Below are 19,297 nucleotides of genomic sequence, written 5' to 3'. Positions count from 1 at the left end.
GGCCGCGTAAGGCCTTTTTACGACCCTTGCTCGTCGATCCCTTAAAAACCCGATCCCTATAGTCGAACATAGCCATCACGTATTTCTATACATACCGATGACACCATGACGGTGTGTTTAGACTATCGTTACACCCGCACCAGCTGGACGGTTGAAATATGGCCGGGAGGAATATACTTCGAAAGCTTATATCCATGCTCACGTCAACTATCACGGCTTGTTAGTACCCAACAATCCTAGCATAGATGTATATGTACTCACAACATGACCATGAATGCATGCATGTCACATCAACTCTACCCGCATAGGGGCCGTGCTCCTTGCCAGCGATCTATGTACGTTTATGTAAGTATGTTGCCTTCTCACAAGTCAATCACCAGCCACCTAGGTTGCCGTATGGCCTTTAGTTCGATCTCCCCAAATGATTGGATTGGGGGCCCGATATGTAGGTAGGCGGGAAGAGCAATGTGTACGACTGCGGCGTGGTATCAAAAAAAATCACCATCTCATAGGATTGGTTGGTGTGTGAGGGGTGTCTGCTCCTATCAGTAACCTCGACTCTGACGACTTGAATATTCCTACCTATCATCTCACTAAACCCCCATCCTCACCGCGTGTGGGAATTCACAAGTACTTAGGGATCCTTTTAACGGCTCGGCAATTGTTATTTCTCAATGCGGACCGTTTCGTAGTGTTATTACTAGTAGACCGCAAATCGTCTTGTACATATGTACACGAACCTAAAGCTTAGCTAGTAAAGCCGAATAGGCCTACGATGTACTAGAAGGAGGCATTTTCAATTCTAGCGGTCAACGAATAGGTCAAAAAACTACGCGGCCCCAATCCAGACCACCCAAATAAGATGATGTCAAGAACTCTAGATGTCTTCTAGCTCCATATATATCCATCTTTTTCCTGTAGTTCTACATACGTGTGACGTTGACTGCATCCGAGCACCTACATACATTAGTCCGAGATCATCGGGTAGTTACATAGTAGGTAGGGGAATGTGGGCATTTAGAAGAATGAACTTCACATGATCTTCCACCTACCAGTCAGAAAAGCTATAAACCCTCGCATTAAAGCCCTACACCATTATCGTCAATTTTTTTTTTTCTTGACATCGTGACTGGCAAGAACCGGAGTCTATAGTTGGATAGATCCTTGCCGGAAATGTTAGCCTCCGGGCGCCCCTTTTTAAAAATATCGAATAGCCAACAGCAAACAATAACTAATGCAACTTAGACAAGGTGAGTGAGGGAGTGTGTACTATTCTCCTCATGGCCTCGATGAATCAGAGAGTAGAAGCTGTGCCGCTCACACATTGCATACCCGCATTCCCAAGCATTAGGTACCGTATGTACCAAACCCAAGAATACCGCATGTCCGTACTTGCAGGTACCGATCAGCCGCTCTTCCAGACCATTGGGTGGTGCGATGTAAATAATCTTACTCCCTACCTAGGTAGATACTCGAGACTCCCGAAACCGAGCCTCGTCCGCTAGGGTTTGGGAGGGAACTCAAGAATGGGGAAATCTGGACCAAGACCCAAGATAATGTGGTCCTGTCAATGTCAAAAGAGAGGAAGCCATAGAAGTAGTTGACGGCACGGTAATCCAGGTTTAAAACCGGCCGCGTATGAAGCTTTGCCATTCCAAGGAGTCTAGTCGAGATCGATGCCGCGGACTACTGTCTAGAATAAGCTTGATGTTGATTATCGTTGGCTATTTCTGACCATTCTTATCCTGTCAGGGATAGTGAAGCCTCGTTTTTTTTTCTTTTCTTCTCTAATCCCCCATCTTTTTCTTTTCCCTGTCAAGGGATGGTTTGTTTTAACGCCTTGCAGTGTAAAAAGATGGCGGCGGAGGAGGGAGGTTTGACTTGCCCCGCCTCCGAAGAGATGGTGCTTAAACTGCTTAAACGTGCTTAAACGTTGTAAGAGCGTACAGGACTAATCCCTGTAGCACACACACCTGATCAGGGTTTAGACAGCAAACTAATCCATACTAAGACATCGCTATAGCGCTTGGTGGGTTGGAATTTCTGTTTCGTCTCGTCTCTATTATAAGCCCACCTAAATACAATTACTTAGACGCTCTTAGACATCACTTCCATGTGTTTTAATATAAAAATGGTTATTTTCAGTATGGGCTTAAATAACTTCAACATGCAAAATGATGTATGATAGTTTTATTTTAATACGAAATATCTTACTAATATCATATCACAATATTGAAAAATACCATTGAACACGTATATCTTTTCTTGGGTTGAATAGATCTGCTTTTTTTTTAAAATGTAGGTTCCGTAGGTATGGGTAGTATTGTACCTTGATAAATAGTGTACATTCTACATTTTCAATGTTCTGGAGGGACGGGTACCTTCGAAAATGTGACGAGACCGTTGTCGGTCGGGTTCATTTAGCGGATCCCTCTTGCGCTAACTTCCATATCTAGAACCACGCTACCAAGTAAGGCGAAACAGGCCGAGCAAAACCTGACGCCAAGCACGAGGCGCCATTTTGCAAAAAAGAAAAAGAAAAAGATTGTATTGTATTACGCAAGTACAGAAGGTACTTTGAATGCGCAGATACTTACAGTTTCTGTAATGTATCTCGCTATTTCCTCTCTTGAGCATCTTGCTACAGATAATTGTAGTATCAAATAAATTATAGAGGCAGGTACGATATATGATATGTATGTTGAAACGTTAAATCTAAACTCTACTTTGAGTCACCCAGTAACACAACAGAACCATCTATGCGGTTCAGGTCCTGCTTCCGATCATTTTCGCATATCATCTTTCTCCCTCGCGCCGCAAGCTGCATGAAGATACCGATAGAGCTTCCCTCCATCTCTTTTTTCCCCTTCTTCCATGCGAGGTACAATACAATAAAAATACAATGCCAACGACATACACACACAATTACCGCCTTGTTATTAGATGGTTTAAAGCCTTTTGCAGGTAATAATCGAAATGTTAATGACACCATGCCTATTTTGTAACCCTTCATTCGCTCGACCGAGTTTAACACTCGTTCCGTTGCTGCGAAGTTGGCCGCTAAATTCCGAGGCTACAACAGTACCATACAAACAAGTAATCAAATATTACCATTAGCTCTTCGATCTGTTAAGTTTGCTGGAAACGCAAAACGACTACTGTCATTCGTCAATTAGAGCCGGGTTTGGCACAACCTCCACAGAAGCTACTTCTTTGCTTACCAGTTTTACTTGGCGGACTCCAATAAAAAAAGATGAAGCTTCTTTTAAGCCATCGCAAGTTCGACATCGCTTTTATGTCTCTTCACCGCTTTACTATGATATTATCATCGTTAAAATAATTAATAGACTAACAAGTTAACTAATAAACATCTGACTAACAACTAACTAACTGCCTATCTTAGGTACATTGGGTAGATATGCGCATTTCACCGTATAATACACACATATACATGCCTGTCTAGGTATTGACGCTACATAATAGCCTGTCCGCTGTCATTTTCCCTAGCGGCATACCTACATACACATACACATACATACGCATACGTACATACGTATGTACAATACCTACATAGTTACAGGATCGTATAGGTCATGCTCTCTCTCGGCCCCCCAGGCGACGCGGTGGGGAAGAAAAATACCGTAACATCATTCAACAAGCAAAGTGGGCGTCAGCGAATCCCGTTACCCGTACCCAACGGTCTGCTACACTTGCTCAAGTATTGCTAATATGCGCTATGTACGCTATGTACATCCAGACGTACAGGACTACGGTCTACTACATTTGGCCATCCACTCTGCCAAGAACGAGCAATTCACTTGAGCTATGTACTTAGTACAGTACGATACTATGTACATACCTACGTACATACATCCTATCGATCGCCTGCTCACTCACCCGTCCACCCCCCATGTCTTTCCCAAGTCCCCCCATGTCGCCCATGTCGACCACGACCCCCTGCTACCTCTCGCCAGACTGGGCTCTAGCTTACCCTGTTAATACTTGCGCTCATCACTACTTAGTACGGGGACAAGGGTTCGAAAAAGAACTGCACCACTGTTGCTGCTTCTGCTGCGCGCGCGAGGTACATTACATGCTGCCTGCGGTACCACGCCTGTACTATACGTACCGCCCAAAAAACCCAGCTTTTCCAGGGCTTCCAGCAGCCCATGGCAAATCGCCTCTTGGACGCCGAAATAACCTGAGCTTGTCGCTGATGACCCTCTTTACCCACTTTGCTACTCTCGCGGTTTTCCTTGTTCGACATCCACCAAAAACCTCGCTCCTCTCCTGAAAGAAGCTTCGACGGCGTCGTTCTTTTTTCGCCCTGCTAACCACCTAGGAAATCCTTGGAAATACCCTCGAAGGGCATAAATCCCGTATACTGTACAGTAGTAGTAGCAGCTCCGTCTCTGCCCAACTGCTGATCTTCTGGATTTGGGCTCCTCCGGACCGTAGAGCTTCGACAACCCAGGAACCTGGGACCGCCTCCACGCGCCTCGTTCGAGAACTGACGAGCTCGCAGCCTGTCCCCTACACCATATACGGAGTACACAACAATTACACCGACCCTTCAATGTCATCATACCTACACCAATAAGAGCTGCGACGTCGTCCAAGTTCCTTCCTCCACACCAACTGACCAGCGCGCAGTCTGAGCTTGTCTTGGCAACTCGACGAGCCGATTGCTCCATTCCTGTGCCCGGGACCATTTGGTCTCCTTCCTGGATCGCCTCTCTCATGACCACCTTTTTTTCCCCGTTGTTCTTTTTTTGCCTGACCTGTGCTCGCTTCTACCCGCGCTGCCTATGACTCTACGCATATAACACCCCAAGCATGGAACCCGGGCTGCCTGAGAGCAAACGTCCCCGGCTCGGTCTACACCCTCCGTCATGGTCTTCGCATCAGGCCGTGTCGCTTCCTCATCCTGCCTCTGCTTCCGCACACCACCCGCCAGCATCAGGTCCTCACCATCCTCCGCCGCCGCCTTATCAGCATCCGCCTCCCTTCTCGCGCCCACAAGAGCCTCCCTTGCCGTCGGCTCACCACCACCTCGTCGACGACCATCGCCATCATGAACACGGGCCGTACCCGCCAATGCATGATCCTCACCGACAGCCTCCTTTGCCTCCATCATCAGCGCATCCGCCCTTCCCGTCTTACACGCCGCGAGAGCCTGTTGTAAAGAGAGACCCCGGCGAGGAAACCTCACTGCCACAACTGCGCCGACCGAATTCGACGGGTAACGTTGCGGAAAATCAGCCTCTCGGCCCTCATGGTCCTCCACATACAAATCCACCGCCGCCTCCTCCACCAGACGATCCGCGACGACATATGAGCTACGATAGCGGGCCGTCGATGCCGCATTCGCCGGCCATGTACAGACCACCACCTCAGAACTACCCACCCCCGCCGACGCCGGTCGCTCAGCACCCTCAATATGAAGGACCTCACATATACGGTCCTCCGCCTTCCATGTACCCTCTAGAAATCGCGACTAGTGCGAAGCGGAAAGCACAGCGCGCCTCCCAGGTAATATTCCCCGAGTGAGCCGTTGTATGTTGGCTGACTCAAAACGTGTAACAAGGCTTGCGACAGTTGTAGGCAGCTCAAAGCTAAATGCGATGAGACTAAACCTTGTAAGAATTGCCGGGAGAAAAATGTCGAATGCAAATACCGAGATCCTCCAGCAAAGCAGTAAGTTGAACATAAGAGAAGAAAAAAATGCTAAGACGCGAACAAGGTACTTACTAGAACGTAGGCCGGATAAGGTTACCGCCGATTTAATAGAGATGCTCGCTACTATGAGAGAAGAGATGAATACTAAGCTTTCGGATATGACCGTGGAACTCGCTGGGTTGAAGCAGGCCAATCTGAATCAAAATGCACGAATGGGTAACCTAGAGACCAAGATCAAGCAACTTAATCCTGGGACGGGTATGAAAGTCGAGTCGATTGAGGAAGATGAGGAGCCGAACTTTAATGGTTCACCCGCTACCAAAGCACAGGTCGAAGAATCATTATCTTCACCTGGAGGAACTGTTGTGGAGCCTAGTCTTACCATGGACGAGGCTCATGCCACGTTACAAGAAGCAAATGATGATGAGATGGAAGATAACCCAGGGCCGATCGTGACGCCTGGAAAACCCGCCATGCCTCATAATCACACAACATTAGCAGGATTGCTTTTGAAGTGGCCATCGATTAAGAGAATGGTTCATCATCTAATGGAAGCCGAGAAAATATTCCATCCTGACGAATATCCGATACGCCAGGAGCAGCAGCGGGGCATTATTCGAGTTTTTGGGAGAGGAGAAGGATTTGATCAGGACATTCGGGCTTCCGACAAAGAAACGCCACCAGACCACACAATGACTGATGTTTTGGACGATTGCTCAGACGTTGCATCTCCCTCACCTATGGGAGAAGCATGGGGACAAGTGGGCAGCTTGACTCCCCCTCCTGGTGTTGAGTCGAAAGGAGGTGTTGTGAATGTGGAGGGAAATCCGGACTGGGAGCCGACGAAGATTTGGAGATACGTTAACAGTTTTAAGGACAACATTCTGAACATGCACCCCATAATTATCCCGAGGGAGCTGACAGCGATGGTCAAAGTATTTCTCGAGACTTTACCAAAATCGCAGAGTAGTCAAGGGAACAAGATTGGGTCGAGCGCGAGATTTGTCAACCAACCGACCGGGTTACCTCCGTCCTTTTCAGAGACTGGAACCAAGAGAAAGCGGTCACCCGCTGCAGACGAGCAGACCCCATCGACATCGTTCGTAAAGCCCGGTCGTCCTTATCGAAGCGTTCATAGCGCTCTTGTCCTGTTAGTTTTTGCTCTGGGCAAGATTTGCCTTCACAAGGACAGGATACCAGACACAGTTCACGAATCCGACTCGCCGATGCATCACTCGCCCTCGGTTCGCAACGGCGTTCTTGCTTCTCCTCTGCAAGGATCACCACCGGGAATCATGTCAACCTCCCAATCCTCCAACATGGCCTCACCTAAAGAAAGTGGAGGTGTTCCTATGAGCCGAAGGGCTTCTCTGCAAGGAAACATGCAATCCTCGAGGGGACCACATTCGCATAAGCGAAACCTGGATGTGATCCCTGGTCTTGAATACTTCGCTCTTGCCATGGATATCATGGGTAGTCATATGGGGGGCTTCAATCTAAAGCACGTCTACGTGCAAATCCTCGCTGGTCTGTACTACGGACAACTTGGTCGTGTCCTCGAGAGTTGGTCGTATATCTCTCTTGCAAGTCGGAATCTTCAAGTAATACTTCGGCCGTAAGTGAAAACCTTGGTAGAGCCTTTGGATATTAAAACTAACTCAAGCCAGGAGCCTCGACCGTCTATCGAAGTGGCATGATCAAGGGAGAAGTATCGGTCAATCACGTAGGGACAATCAATTGGCTTTCGCTTTCTGGACATGTCTACAACTCGAGAGGTAAATCCTACCAAAGGCCACTACTAGTTGAACATATACTAATACGCAAGGCATATAGCGATATCCTCGCCGAGCTCCCTCTCCCACAGTCAGGTATCTTACAATATGAAGATAGAATGCCATATCCCAATTCCGAGTATGCCGTCAACCAAGGCTTCTCAGAGCACATAGTAACTGGTTATATCGCACAGCTGTATCTCCGCAAACAGCTTAACCAAGTTCATACCTTGCTCTATGACTCGGAGAAGCAAAACAGACACAGTATCGGAATCACGTTAGACGACCCGACAATCGAAGAAGGCATCAAGCGCATCGAGGAAATGCTCAGAAATTCAAGAAATCGTTGGGTTCCGAGTAGTTATCAATGGAAGGATGAAGATCCCCCAGCCAACGATATACTAGGAGCTCGTCTCCGCGCAAAGTATTGGGGTTCGCAAGTCATCCTCTACCGTCCGTTTTTGAAAAAGATACTCGAACGAGAATTCCAATACAACAATCAAGTAGATTCTCCCGACACTCAACCGCCATATGACCACGACGAAGCGCCCCCTCCCGGTATGGATCGTCGGGTTCTTAACTACGCCGGCTTGGCGATATCTGCCTTGATTGAGAGCACTCGAGCATTCCACGGAATTCCGAACAACCAACGTATCATCATCACCAATGTATTTGGAACAGCCCACGCGTAAGTGATGTATTCTATGTCAAGTAGGTAGTTGATGGCTAACGCGATTTCAGACAATGGGGAAATCTTTTAACCTTAGCAGCGTGCTTTAAGGATAGGTATCTTCGCAGATATATCAAGGCAGATGTTTTAAGCAATCTCTTTTCTCGGACGATCCTATTTTTCCAGTCGATTGCCCAACCTACGAGCGCGCTCAGGGCCGATATGAACATCCTAATTGGTTTAGCAAGAGACCTTGGGTTTATTCGAGACGAATACGATATTACAAGTTCAAGTTTTTCGAGCATATCGAGCGGCGGTCCTCTACCGCCTATGCACAACCCCGGCGAGAGTTATCATCCTCATCCTCCGTCCACTCTTGGACGGCCGCATCTACCGCCACCGAACTCGATTTCTTGAAAAGTTATGTTGGAAGGATTGGACGACCACAACTATTATAGAGGATTGATGGTACGGCGTTGACGAGTTCCTGTCGTTTTCATTCCCTGGCCCACGATGAGATTGAATACAATGTTCTCGGATTTCTGCAGCTGTGTTTTGAATACTAGACGCCTCGAACACAAATTATTACGCATGTCATTTGCACATGGTGTCGATGACGAATTCGGAAAGGAAAACTATGAGGCGGTTTTTTGCACCTAGCAATGGCGTTTCGGGAGACTGTCCGGCGCGACAATCATCTGTTTGATTCTACGGTACCAGTTTGCATACATCAGATACACGGTCGAATGTGCTTGGTTTCCGGCAATATTATTTCTTTTTCCACACCATATCATCATGGCGCCAGCCCATTGGAGCATACAATACCGGCGTTGTTTATTTTTTTTTTTTTTCGAGGCAGCATTGGGAGAGAGAACCCTTTGAATAATTTTCTTTACGGAACTCGAAAGCTGAGGATACCCCCCCTTGCGAGAGCGCATGTTGTTATGCTATGCACGCTCTATATATATATCACAACATCGACGAGTATATATCTACAAATTTGAATCCTAGGTCTATTTCTCACTATCTTTGGTTTGTTTGCTCAACATATGCCATCCCTCTGATCTACTTAATCAGTTCAATAATTCTTTTGAGAATTTTAACAGACCCTCGCATTCACATGCAAGCACTCTCACTACCTTCCTAGGTACTTACTAATATAAAGCAAAAACAAAAAAAGTATACACAAAAATATTACTCGTCGTGGCGCAGGTTTTCGGTTTATGGCAACAATCAACTCATCCTTCCTATTTAGATTGGTCGCATATGTATTGTTACTTACCTTTCCCATTTTTACTCCGCACCTAGCGAGTTTAGTTAGCAATCTGTCGGTCGGTCAGTCAGCATCTTTTTGTTTCCTTCATTCGCACAGGTTAGCATGGTTGGAGGCTGCGTATATTACACTTTGTTTGCGTGTATTTTTGCAAAGGTTATCAGGACATTCCTGCTTCTGGAGGGAGCGGAGGAGATACCAAAGCTTTTCGTTTTCTGATGTTATAGGATTCAACCGCAGCAGCAGCAACAGCTAGCTAGCAAAGTAAGCAGCACTTGGTTCACTAGGATTGAATGGGGTTTTGGGAGGGTTCGTTGTTAGAAAAATTCATAGTTTGCGTGTTTATAAAAATGTTTTTTCTGATAGGTCCTTTATGCGTTCATCATCTTGTGAGTGACCTATTTTGTTGGTGGTGCCGGAAAAGGGGTGAGTGAAATGCAGTGGGTGTTGTTGGGTCTGGCTGCATATGGCGAGGCCACCTACTTACATATACTTACGAATTCAGTTCAAGTATTGGAGGACAGAAAAAAGAGGCTACATATCGAAAACATTCTTTTCATCCGCGTTTACACAAGGACTACGATTTTTTAATTTTTTTTCAACAGCTATCCATGCAAAGCGGAACGCCCGAATTCAACGGCCACGACGCCACATAAGCCGGAGCGAGCAGCGCAGGCAATCGGATCGCGTGGCAATTGTGTGCGGCACAAACAAGCAAATAAAAAAAAAAAACAGGCCCAAGACATCTGTGAAACGACGACGCCGAGGGGAGGGTAGGACATGAGGGTATTATATGCACGTAGGGGGTAACGCAAACTGGATTTTTAAGGCGGCTTGGCTGCTGAGCATTTTCTGCTGTGTTTCCCCCCTTTTTTTTCATAAGAGAGGGGGGAGGGGAAGTGAGAAAAAATTTTTCGGTATATTCCCGTCCTCGCATAGTCGCTAGACGGATGATTGGATTGTTAATTATGTGTGTTCCTATGTAGGTACAGGCAGCCTTGCAAACATCGGAAAAGGACACCGTCCTATGAAATCTATCTACGGACGACACTCCGTGAGGCGTTCATACGTTCGTTATCTAGGTAACCATACAGCAACCCCCGGACCTGTGCTACAAAGGGAAAAAAGGGAGAGGTTGGGAAGTTACACGTCAAGGGGCCGAACGACTAGGCATAGCCAACCATCGGGATACGCGGCTTCGCGCATTAACTCCTCGAGCGGAGCGGCGAAAGGGACGCGAGCGCCGTGGAGGATGGCGTCGGCGAGTACTGGGTCCCGACTACTGGGGAATAAACGTGGGAGGAGTGTGCGCAGGGCTGTGCCTAGGGTTTGGGGGGTTCCTTTGGGATGTTAGTTGTGAATATGTTGAAAAGAAGTTTTAGATAGGACAGTACGTACGCTCATTGACACGGGGCTGCACAAGAGATTGTACGACCTTGAAAGACCCCGCTTGACCGTCGGGACCTGCGCTCGCGGTGGGGTCATCCGGCGATTGTGGGATGTATATACGGAAGGGTACGTTGCGTAGCTCGCGTGATGTATTTAGAAGGCGCGAGTTTACCCTAGCGAAAGACTGGTAGTCGTCTAACGAGATTTGTTAATATTGTATATATAGATATATGTTGATGTAAGGCTTACTGTCTTTTACCGCGTTCCATAGTGTAGTTGTGTGGTCTTTAGATAAGGACATTATCTGATGCGCATTTCCATTACGCACGAAGTCTGCCTGTTCGAGCAAGGTTTGTCAACTACTTAGATACTACATTCTGTCATAATTACAAGGGAAAGGGGTAATGAGGCATACCTCCTTAGCGCTATTCAAAAACGTGTCCCCAATATCCCACCCCAAACCGTCGCCAACAGTTAACCGCCAGGGCAAGGTGGGCTGGTATAGATCGACAAGCAGGCCAACAGCTAGATTACGCAACAACACACCCTCATGATGGAAACTGGAACATGGTAGACGGAAGTAAGACGACAAGCGCGGTAACAGTAACGCCAAGTAGCTCAGGCGCGGCACTTGAGTAACGAGCGGCGGCCCGCCGGCTCCGGAGTGGGTGATGAGAAGCGGGACCTGCAGGTCCCAGAGGGTCTGCGGGATGGTCGACGGCGACGGGGATGCCGACAAGGACAGGGGAGAGTCGGAACTCATCTGGTCCGTCCTTATCTGTCAACTTTGTCTGGATGTCTGTCTGGACTGAAACCGATTGGATGGAATTGAAATGGAATTGAAATGAATTAGACAGGGTATCTAAGTAACTACCTAGGTCTAGATAGCTACCTACCTAGGTAGGGAGGGTAGGTTAACTGAGTAAAATGAGTGAATGATCGGCTGACTACCTGTCTTCACTAGCGTAGAGGTCGGCGGGTATCATCTTCGCGACCAATCCGGATGTAGTTAACAAATGCAGGAGAATCAAGTTAGTAAATTCGGTGTTGGTTCTAATAAGATTCGGCCGGGTTTAGTGTAAATGTTGAATGAGGCGCGGGATGGGGTCGGCCGAATAATGATGATGATAATGATAAGTGATAAGCAGATAAGTTGACGATAAAGTGAAGTTAGTTGAGGTTAGTACGGAATGAATTTGGAGAGTTTGCGGCGCGACAAATTCGGATGCATGCACCCGCCGGCTAAGAACGGCCGATCAGCGTCGCATGGCACAGCAAAGCTAAAAAGTAAAAGAGTGGAACCCTCAAAAACCTGTCGTAATAAGGCTGACTGATTTATCCACGCTAAGTCAAAAGCGGGGTAGCTTCAAAAGAGAGCTACCCCAAAAACATCCTAGCGCTAGGTCCCCTCAAGTACCCAAGCTTCTGTGCCTCCCCGCAAATAACAAATGTTAGAACCTTGGACCCGGTCCTATTAATTAGAACTTGTCCCATGGATGGCGTCAGGAGAGGAAACCCTTTTTAACAGGGGTCTTTTGTTGTATTTTTCTGGCTCTGGGCTCTCTGGGCTCTACTTGGCTTTCCGAATTTTAAGGCGAACAATTGAGCAAACACTTTTACCTACGGAGTAGGTACTTACCCAGTTCCAGTTAACCCTAACCTTAACCATCTTTATTCTATTCGTGGCTCGGGGCCAGTTTCGTACCTACCCCGTCAGCCCCATCCGCATATATGTATTCTACGGTATGGTGCTTTAGGTGCAGTAGGCGCACCAGGTACATCCACAACACCCATTGCAATTTTGCACAAGTTACAAAGAAAAGTCAAACCGGAAAGCACCTAACAACGCTATCATTTTTCAACTCCCGGCGGGAAATTTCAACCACCACCACGTGATGGACTTACGAATATACCTATCCATGTCCTTGTCTGAAGAAGCAAAAATTTGAAGTCTCAGACATGCCTACCATCTAATACATGCATGAGCTGTTGGCCATGTGATCTATGTCTTGTCTCAGGAGAAAAAAAGAAAAGCCGCATCCACCTTGAGTTTCTCGCATGTATTTTATGTACAGTACTTGTCCAGGTACATCTTCAAGAAAATGTTTACATGTAGGTACTATTTAGTGTATTAGGTACGTGCTAAAAACTAAACTCGCGCCTACCTCAGTTTTACTGCAGCGGTTCCGTACGTTCGGGACGGAGACCTGGACGGAACTTTCCCTAATTTTGGTATGCCGAGCTTTTTCTCTGCAGCGTACTCAGTATAACCAGGTACATCTTTACTGTACATTTCTATACATTTATTTACATTACAGAATAATTGGATGTATACGACGTATATTTGGTCCAGGCTTCTTCATCGCTGTCAATAGCAGATCTTAATTCACGATTCATGATCCTCGCGCCATCCAACCAATCTTGACTGGCGTTCTAAATAAGAACACCTATTACGGAGGTACGATGACCCCTTAAACCAAAACTATTCCAAAAGTGAAATATCCTAGCACCAACAACCGATCCAGAGTTCCGTTTCCCCTTGCATCTACTACATAGAAGCGAAAACATATTACCCGATTGATATTAGTGAGCTCGGATTCGGACGCATTGTACAGAGCAAACAGCAACTTCGACGATGTTTCAATTCTTGCTTTTTATATCTTGCCATACTCTTACCATGTGGTACCACTCTCATTAGCGGCATTTCTCGATCTCCCGCCGCCCGTTTTTGTCTTACCCAGGTACATAGCGTAGATACTATTTTAATAAACGTAAGGGGTTAAATGTTTGCTACGGTAGATCTCTTTACAACATCCGATGTAGCAAGTTTATTAAACATATTGCTTTTGATAACATTAAAGCAGTTAGGTTGCCGGATCCGGAATGAAGCTTAAACCCGGAACAATATCTACCTGTCAACCACAACCCGGCGAAAGATGGTCGACTAACATGTAACAGGAAAAAAGTTGGAATTCTTGTTACTCGCGATGTTACGTGAATTACACGCCAGTACCGCCGGAAGCGCTATCTTTTGTGAGCCGCAAAATCCAGGGCTTACCTTGGAGTTACATTCTGCATCGTCTTCGTGCCGACTGCCGGTTTTTAGCTGCTTTAGGATATTGAGAATAATCACAGGGACAGGCCGGAGATAGGAGCCGCACACAACTTCAATCGGAGGGCCAATGGGAGCGGTTTAAGTATCGTCATGTGTGCTACTAAATTTGAGTTATAAAGTGCCGGATATCTTTATACGCCGCAGAGCCCATGAAATGCCCACTTTTTCAATAGCAAGTATCGCGGAAGTATCGTGAAAGTAGATGGCGGGAACGCTCTAGAGCTTGACAAGAGGAGTTGATCTAGAACTAGATAAATGATGGGTCAATAAGGTATTCCTAGTTATGTCAAAAGGTTTTTCGCTTATCACTGATGATCCTCCAAGGGGATGGGACGGAGGTTTGTCCACGGTCCGCGAGAAGACGCGTTTACCCCTTTCCCTGGCATTGAATCTCGACTGGTTCTTTTCACTAGATTTCCACGATAATGAGAATTACGGATCGGTAATTAGGCTATGCTGGAAATCAATCGATGTTGGTCTATCTGCTAGCTAAAGAACAGGTATTGGACCTAATAGGTAGGTAGGTACTTAACTAAACTAATATGCGAACCCATCATACGGGCAGAGATGTCGGTAGATGGTCGATCTAGACTCAAATCCATCTTCCTTTCTCCCAAATAGGTAAGTATTGTATGTACGCGGCCAGATCTAAACCGTAAATCATTATGATAGAGGCTGTAGACATTGTTCCAGGGGATTGGGATAGACCGACGAGAGATTGTTGCGAATACCTAGGTAGGTAAGCGAAAGTAACCCCTTAGTAGTGCTAATGAGCCATCTCGTGCCGTTTTAAATCCCTGTGAAGCAGTCGGCGCTGTACTAAATGTGGTTCGTGATATAGCTGCAGACCTAGTCGCCGTCGCTCCTCTAAGAGTAGAAGGGCGGTTTGGATTTGCCCTTGAAAATTTTGCTGGCACCGCACATCCCAGTTATTTCCCTATGTCGACTAGATGCAGTAGACTCGGCGTTGAGATGATCGGAAGATTGTACCGAGGCCCAATTCTCATCATTACCATCCTCGTCATTGGCGTCGTCTTCGTCTCCACTTTCGTCCTCAAGCCCAAAACCACCTTCTTCATCCTCATCTACATCTTCTTCCTCCTTAAACGCCTTCCATCGGCTTGCTCTATTGTTCCTAGGTTTTGCGTCTCTACGCTTATTCCTTATGCGTCCTTGCGCAGCTATTGCTTCCGTTCGCCCATTCGTTATATCGGCGTTGAGCATTTCGTCAATCTCCTCTAAAGACATATTATCTATAATATCCTTGATAGGATTGTAAGATAACTTTTCTCCCCGCCGTTTCAATCCCGCGCCCACCATCTCGCGAGCATTGTCAACATCCTGTTCTGTGACCTTGGTTTCGGCGAGTAAACCCGCGAGCTTCTTCTGCTTCTCCTTCGGAGCTAGCGAAAGGTTGATATGCGGTAGCGGTAGCATCTCAATATTACTTGCCCCAAGTCTGACTCGTAGCATTAATTCCATAGCCCTTTCGAGGACGGCGGAGTCGTCGAGATCTTTCAACCTCCAGACACGCGGGGTGGCATTCTTGTTATGCTTGTTTCCAAAAGACAGCAGTCTCCTGATGTTGTTTTTTCTATGGCAGAAGAAACTCTTTATCTCCCTTGGAAATTCTTTGAATTCACTGTAGTACTTGCTACGTGTCTGGAGCTTGAGGAAGTTGTAGATGTCACGCTCGAAGATTTTGGCGGTGTCGGCTTGCACTGGGAGGGAGGAGACTTCTTCCTCTCCCCTCTTGCGCTTTCCTGAGACAGCATACTCATCCTCAATTTCAGACAGGCAATCGTGGAATTCGTCTGAGTCTGAGTCGGAATCAGAATTAGAGTTAGAGTCGAACTCGGGTCCGGAATCTTCTGGGTCTGCAGAAGGTTCGCGATTACTTAGCTCAGGTTCGATAACTGTGTCATCATCCTCTTGTTTGATTCGCTTGGGGGAAGGCTCGCCTTCGCCCTCATCCTCGCCCTCGTCTTCTTGTGCCTTGATAAGTTCGCTAAGCATGTCCATGTCTTCCATGAGTTCTCGAGCTTCTTTAGTCTTCCATAATTCATCAATCTCAAATTGGAAGAGGTTGAGTAGTTTGACCAGAATATCATTCATATTTCCTTGTGCGCGAGTGCCCAGCTCTGGTAGGATTTTGTCAATTTGTCGACTCTCACGGAACGAGTGGTACGAATTTTCTACCTTGAGTCGGTAGACCTTGACATCGGATTCTTGGCCGACCTAGCCTTAGTTAGCATTTTGGTTAAAAAAGGGGGGGCAAGCAGGGGATAGTTGAATGTTGGGTACTTACTCTGATAACTCGATGCACGGCTTGCCATTGAACTGCAAGACTGGATGCTTGAGATGCGACAAGTACTTGTGAGCAACTTTTGTGGAGATTCGAGCCAGCGAAGCCAACCGTATACATCTGTATCATAACCTGGCAGGACTCATCCGAATCATCATTGAAACTTGCTATCAGCTCTCTACGTTGTTCCGGTGTTAAACCAGAGTGTAGGGTGCGACAGTGAATAAGGAGGAATTGGAGAACTAGTTCGTAGTAATATGCTAGCATCGGACTTGCTTCTGTAATCAAGAGTTTCTTGATCTTTTCGCCGGGCTTCCTATTAATAACATTTTCTTTGACGTAGTGTAGGATATATCGTAGTATGGGTGATTTGCGCACTGCTAATTTGACGTAGTCTAGGGCTGTTTGGGGCTCTGGATCTTGCTGTTCAACTAAGAACGCTGCTAGGCGCAAAAAGGTGACGTTCGCCCCGCGCATAATATTGATGTGCTCGACCTTAGTGCTGAACTTATTCATCGATAATAATCTATCGAGTCTATATACGTCAAGTGACGCGGCTGCCATCTGGAATTGGCGATGGATGGTGAAGATCGACTTCATTACTGGGCCATCCCCCCCAGTTCTCTCCCATTTATTGACACTTTCCATGTAATCCATAAACAGGTCTATATGAGCTTCTTGGTAGGCTTTCTCTAAAGCGTAGTCGAGTCGTATGTTGACTGTATGGTTGTCAACGTGGGGTAGTAGGCCCTCCACTGTAGTATTTAGTTAGCGATAATAATCAAGATTAGGTCTGGGTCTTAGAAGAACCGGAAACTCGCGAAGGTAGTAAATATTCTCTAGATGTTTAGAAGTGCAACGGAACGAGTGTCACTTACATGATATTAGCCTAGCCTTTTCCCAGTCCAAGTAAAGATGTGAGCTAGGCGCTCTTCGTAAGATTGCTAGCGACTCGAAGTACTTCAGGAACTTGCGTGTTTCCTGTATGTCGACCTGGGTGCTTGATCTGAATCTGCAGATCAGCTGGGCTATTAAGGATGGCCTGCCAGCAACGAGCTGAAGGTCGTCACAAGGATTTACGCCATCTAGCTTTTGCAAGTCCTGTGGTAGGCTAAACGTACACTCGATCTCCTTCAATTTCTTGGCTTGCTTCTCGTCCTGAAGGTACTTCTCGGGGCTTTGCCAGAGGAGTCTAACAGGCCCGAGAAGATCTGTTAGAAGGTTCATACACGGTGTTGCGGTGATCAAGAGGGTGAATTGACGATCCAGTAGCGCCACCGATTTCCAGTTCTTCGTTGAGGAGTTTCTGATCTTGTAAGCCTCATCAACAACAATCACTGAGAATTTGCGCTTGCTGTCGGTGAAGCTGGATCTCCAATTGAGATCTGCTTCGGTATCTCCCTCGCTTCTGCAAGTTCTTTTAGCCCATGTATCAATTGACATGACCATTATTACCCTCGCTGCTTTCCAATCGCTTTCGTCCCAGACATACTTTAGTGAACGAGGCCATTTGGAGCCCATTTCTCTCGCACTTAGAGCGGTGACTCTTTCGTGGTTCGGCTTGCTTTTGACACCATTCCCTGAAATGAGGATCTGCTTGATGCCGCGGTGACCAGCGATTTGCTCGATCTCTTCGACCCATTGCGTGGCAACGGTGGCATTCGGGGTCAGAATCAACATAGGACGGTACTTATTCTGGCCGCCCTCCTTCGCCACGTTAAGTCTCTGATTGGCTAATATATCGAGGCACGCAATTGTTGTCAGTGTCTTCCCAAGGCCCATCGAATCGGCAAGGATTCCACCGAAGTATTTTGGGCCACGCAGCTTCTCCCGAGTTTCTTTCTCAAGCTGTGTTTCGGGTTTTTGGATGTACTTCTGGGTTTTTTCGTCCCATAGACTCTTGCGTTTTATCTTCAGTGGTGGAAGCCTCCCTAAGAATCTCGACATGATCCAAACTATTGCCGTGATTTGATTATCTAGGAGCCCCTTATGTCCATCCTTACCGTCGAGAGTGGGGAATAGAGGTGATTCCCACATTGTCATCTTGTTGCGGCCATATGTGCCGCATTTCTTCATCTGAAGGTACGAAGCACATGCTTCAATAGGGGGGCCAAGACTATTGGGTGAGGCTGCGATAATTGACTGCGCGATAGCGCCAACGTCTTGGACAATCTCGTCGTCGACATCATTAGACCCTTTGCACTCGTTTGCGTTCTGCTTCTTTATTAGTTCGATGTAAGAAAATGTTTCGGGGGTTCAATCAAGTACCTCTGCATCGATCTCTTCTTGTCCGCTAGCTCGGACGGCTTCCGAAACTTCTTTCGGGACTTCTCGCTTGCCCTTTCCCACAACCATAGAATGGTCTCGCATAAGCGCACCAGTTACTTCAAATCGGCTGTCAGGAAGGTACTCCCGTAAAGCTTCCTCGATCGCCCAACGGGCAAAATTATGGTTGACGTGGATTTGGGTGGGGTGGATTTTGTGGCCGGAATAGAACTCATCCATTTCTGAGAATACGAAATTAGTAAAAAATTAATATCCTATTAGACATTTGGCGGGTGCTTACTTTTACGCCTTTTGCTAAAGAATGAATAAGGATCAAACCGCCCGTGAACTACGTGCTCATTTTCCTTTATTTCGAGTCTATCATGGATCAGTTTCTTCCAGAACCTTACGGAGCGTACTCCAGGTCGTGGCCTTCGTGGAGCTGGGTTTGGCGATATTTCCTCCAGTGACGTCTCTGATAGCCCCGCTTGTGATATATCTGGCAATGCTGCTGGGGCTGCCTCTGATGAAGTCTCAGGCCATACCCCTTGTGCTGGCTGTGGCACTGTCTTGGCTGGTGAGTCTGGTAGCGCCCCCGATGCATCCTCTCGACCCATGGCTTTAGATTCTGCATTCTGGGGGCGGTGGAGACGCCTGGCCCAAGGTGGCATTGGCGTTGTTGTCTCATTTGAAGCCATGATGGAATTGTACGGTGTACATTTCGTGGATATGGCTTCAAGATTTTAAGATGGATAGGGAAGATTGGATATGTTAAATTATTAATCTGAGATTCTTGGTACGTGCTGCAGGAAGGATAATGCTATGGAGG

General features: G+C 46.9%; 4 protein-coding genes across 4 annotated transcripts; 2 read left to right on the top strand and 2 right to left on the bottom strand.

Moving 5' to 3' along the window:
* Positions 1-5,097: 5,097 nt before the first annotated feature.
* F4822DRAFT_436990 (uncharacterized protein) lies at positions 5,098-8,538 on the top strand (the record flags this gene model as incomplete). Its single annotated transcript, XM_051462369.1, has 6 exons — positions 5,098-5,532; positions 5,588-5,697; positions 5,762-7,294; positions 7,347-7,454; positions 7,513-8,139; positions 8,193-8,538. 6 exons carry the CDS (start codon positions 5,098-5,100, stop codon positions 8,536-8,538), a joined length of 3,159 nt encoding a protein of 1,052 aa, XP_051315394.1.
* A 696-nt stretch (positions 8,539-9,234) lies between these two features.
* F4822DRAFT_206153 (uncharacterized protein) lies at positions 9,235-9,821 on the top strand. Its single transcript, XM_051453802.1, has one exon. The coding sequence runs from the start codon at positions 9,345-9,347 to the stop codon at positions 9,648-9,650; it is 306 nt and encodes a 101-aa protein (XP_051315393.1). The 5' UTR covers positions 9,235-9,344; the 3' UTR covers positions 9,651-9,821.
* Positions 9,822-9,965: 144 nt separating this feature from the next.
* On the bottom strand, positions 9,966-11,963 carry F4822DRAFT_398975 (autophagy protein Apg5-domain-containing protein). Its single transcript, XM_051457745.1, has 4 exons — positions 11,199-11,963; positions 11,033-11,120; positions 10,793-10,978; positions 9,966-10,734 (listed from the first exon to the last, which is right to left on the bottom strand). The coding sequence occupies exons 1-4, from the start codon at positions 11,544-11,546 to the stop codon at positions 10,538-10,540; spliced, it is 819 nt and encodes a 272-aa protein (XP_051315392.1). The 5' UTR covers positions 11,547-11,963; the 3' UTR covers positions 9,966-10,537.
* A 2,802-nt stretch (positions 11,964-14,765) lies between these two features.
* On the bottom strand, positions 14,766-19,257 carry F4822DRAFT_442853 (uncharacterized protein; the record flags this gene model as incomplete). Its single annotated transcript, XM_051463038.1, has 5 exons — positions 18,770-19,257; positions 18,472-18,710; positions 17,082-18,417; positions 16,207-16,958; positions 14,766-16,136 (listed from the first exon to the last, which is right to left on the bottom strand). Exons 1-5 carry the CDS (start codon positions 19,164-19,166, stop codon positions 14,766-14,768), a joined length of 4,095 nt encoding a protein of 1,364 aa, XP_051315391.1. The 5' UTR covers positions 19,167-19,257.
* Between the last annotated feature and the right edge of the window lie 40 nt (positions 19,258-19,297).

Source organism: Hypoxylon trugodes (assembly GCF_022578975.1).
Source record: "Hypoxylon trugodes strain CBS 135444 unplaced genomic scaffold F4822scaffold_4, whole genome shotgun sequence".
In the NCBI taxonomy this organism is placed as follows: Eukaryota; Fungi; Ascomycota; class Sordariomycetes; order Xylariales; family Hypoxylaceae; genus Hypoxylon; species Hypoxylon trugodes.
Note: the sequence above shows the minus strand (reverse complement) of the source record. Positions and strands in the feature narration are given on the sequence as shown.

Bases quoted from the DNA above. Each gene is read 5' to 3' on its own strand.
- F4822DRAFT_206153 (XM_051453802.1), top strand. From the start codon at position 9,345: ATGGCAACAATCAACTCATCCTTCCTATTTAGATTGGTCGCATATGTA.
- F4822DRAFT_398975 (XM_051457745.1), bottom strand. From the start codon at position 11,546: ATGAGTTCCGACTCTCCCCTGTCCTTGTCGGCATCCCCGTCGCCGTCG. The intron at 11,121-11,198 runs GTATGCCTCATT...TTGCTCGAACAG, and splicing joins TTTTGAATAGCGCTAAGGAG to GCAGACTTCGTGCGTAATGG. The intron at 10,979-11,032 runs GTAAGCCTTACA...AAATCTCGTTAG, and splicing joins ATGGAACGCGGTAAAAGACA to ACGACTACCAGTCTTTCGCT.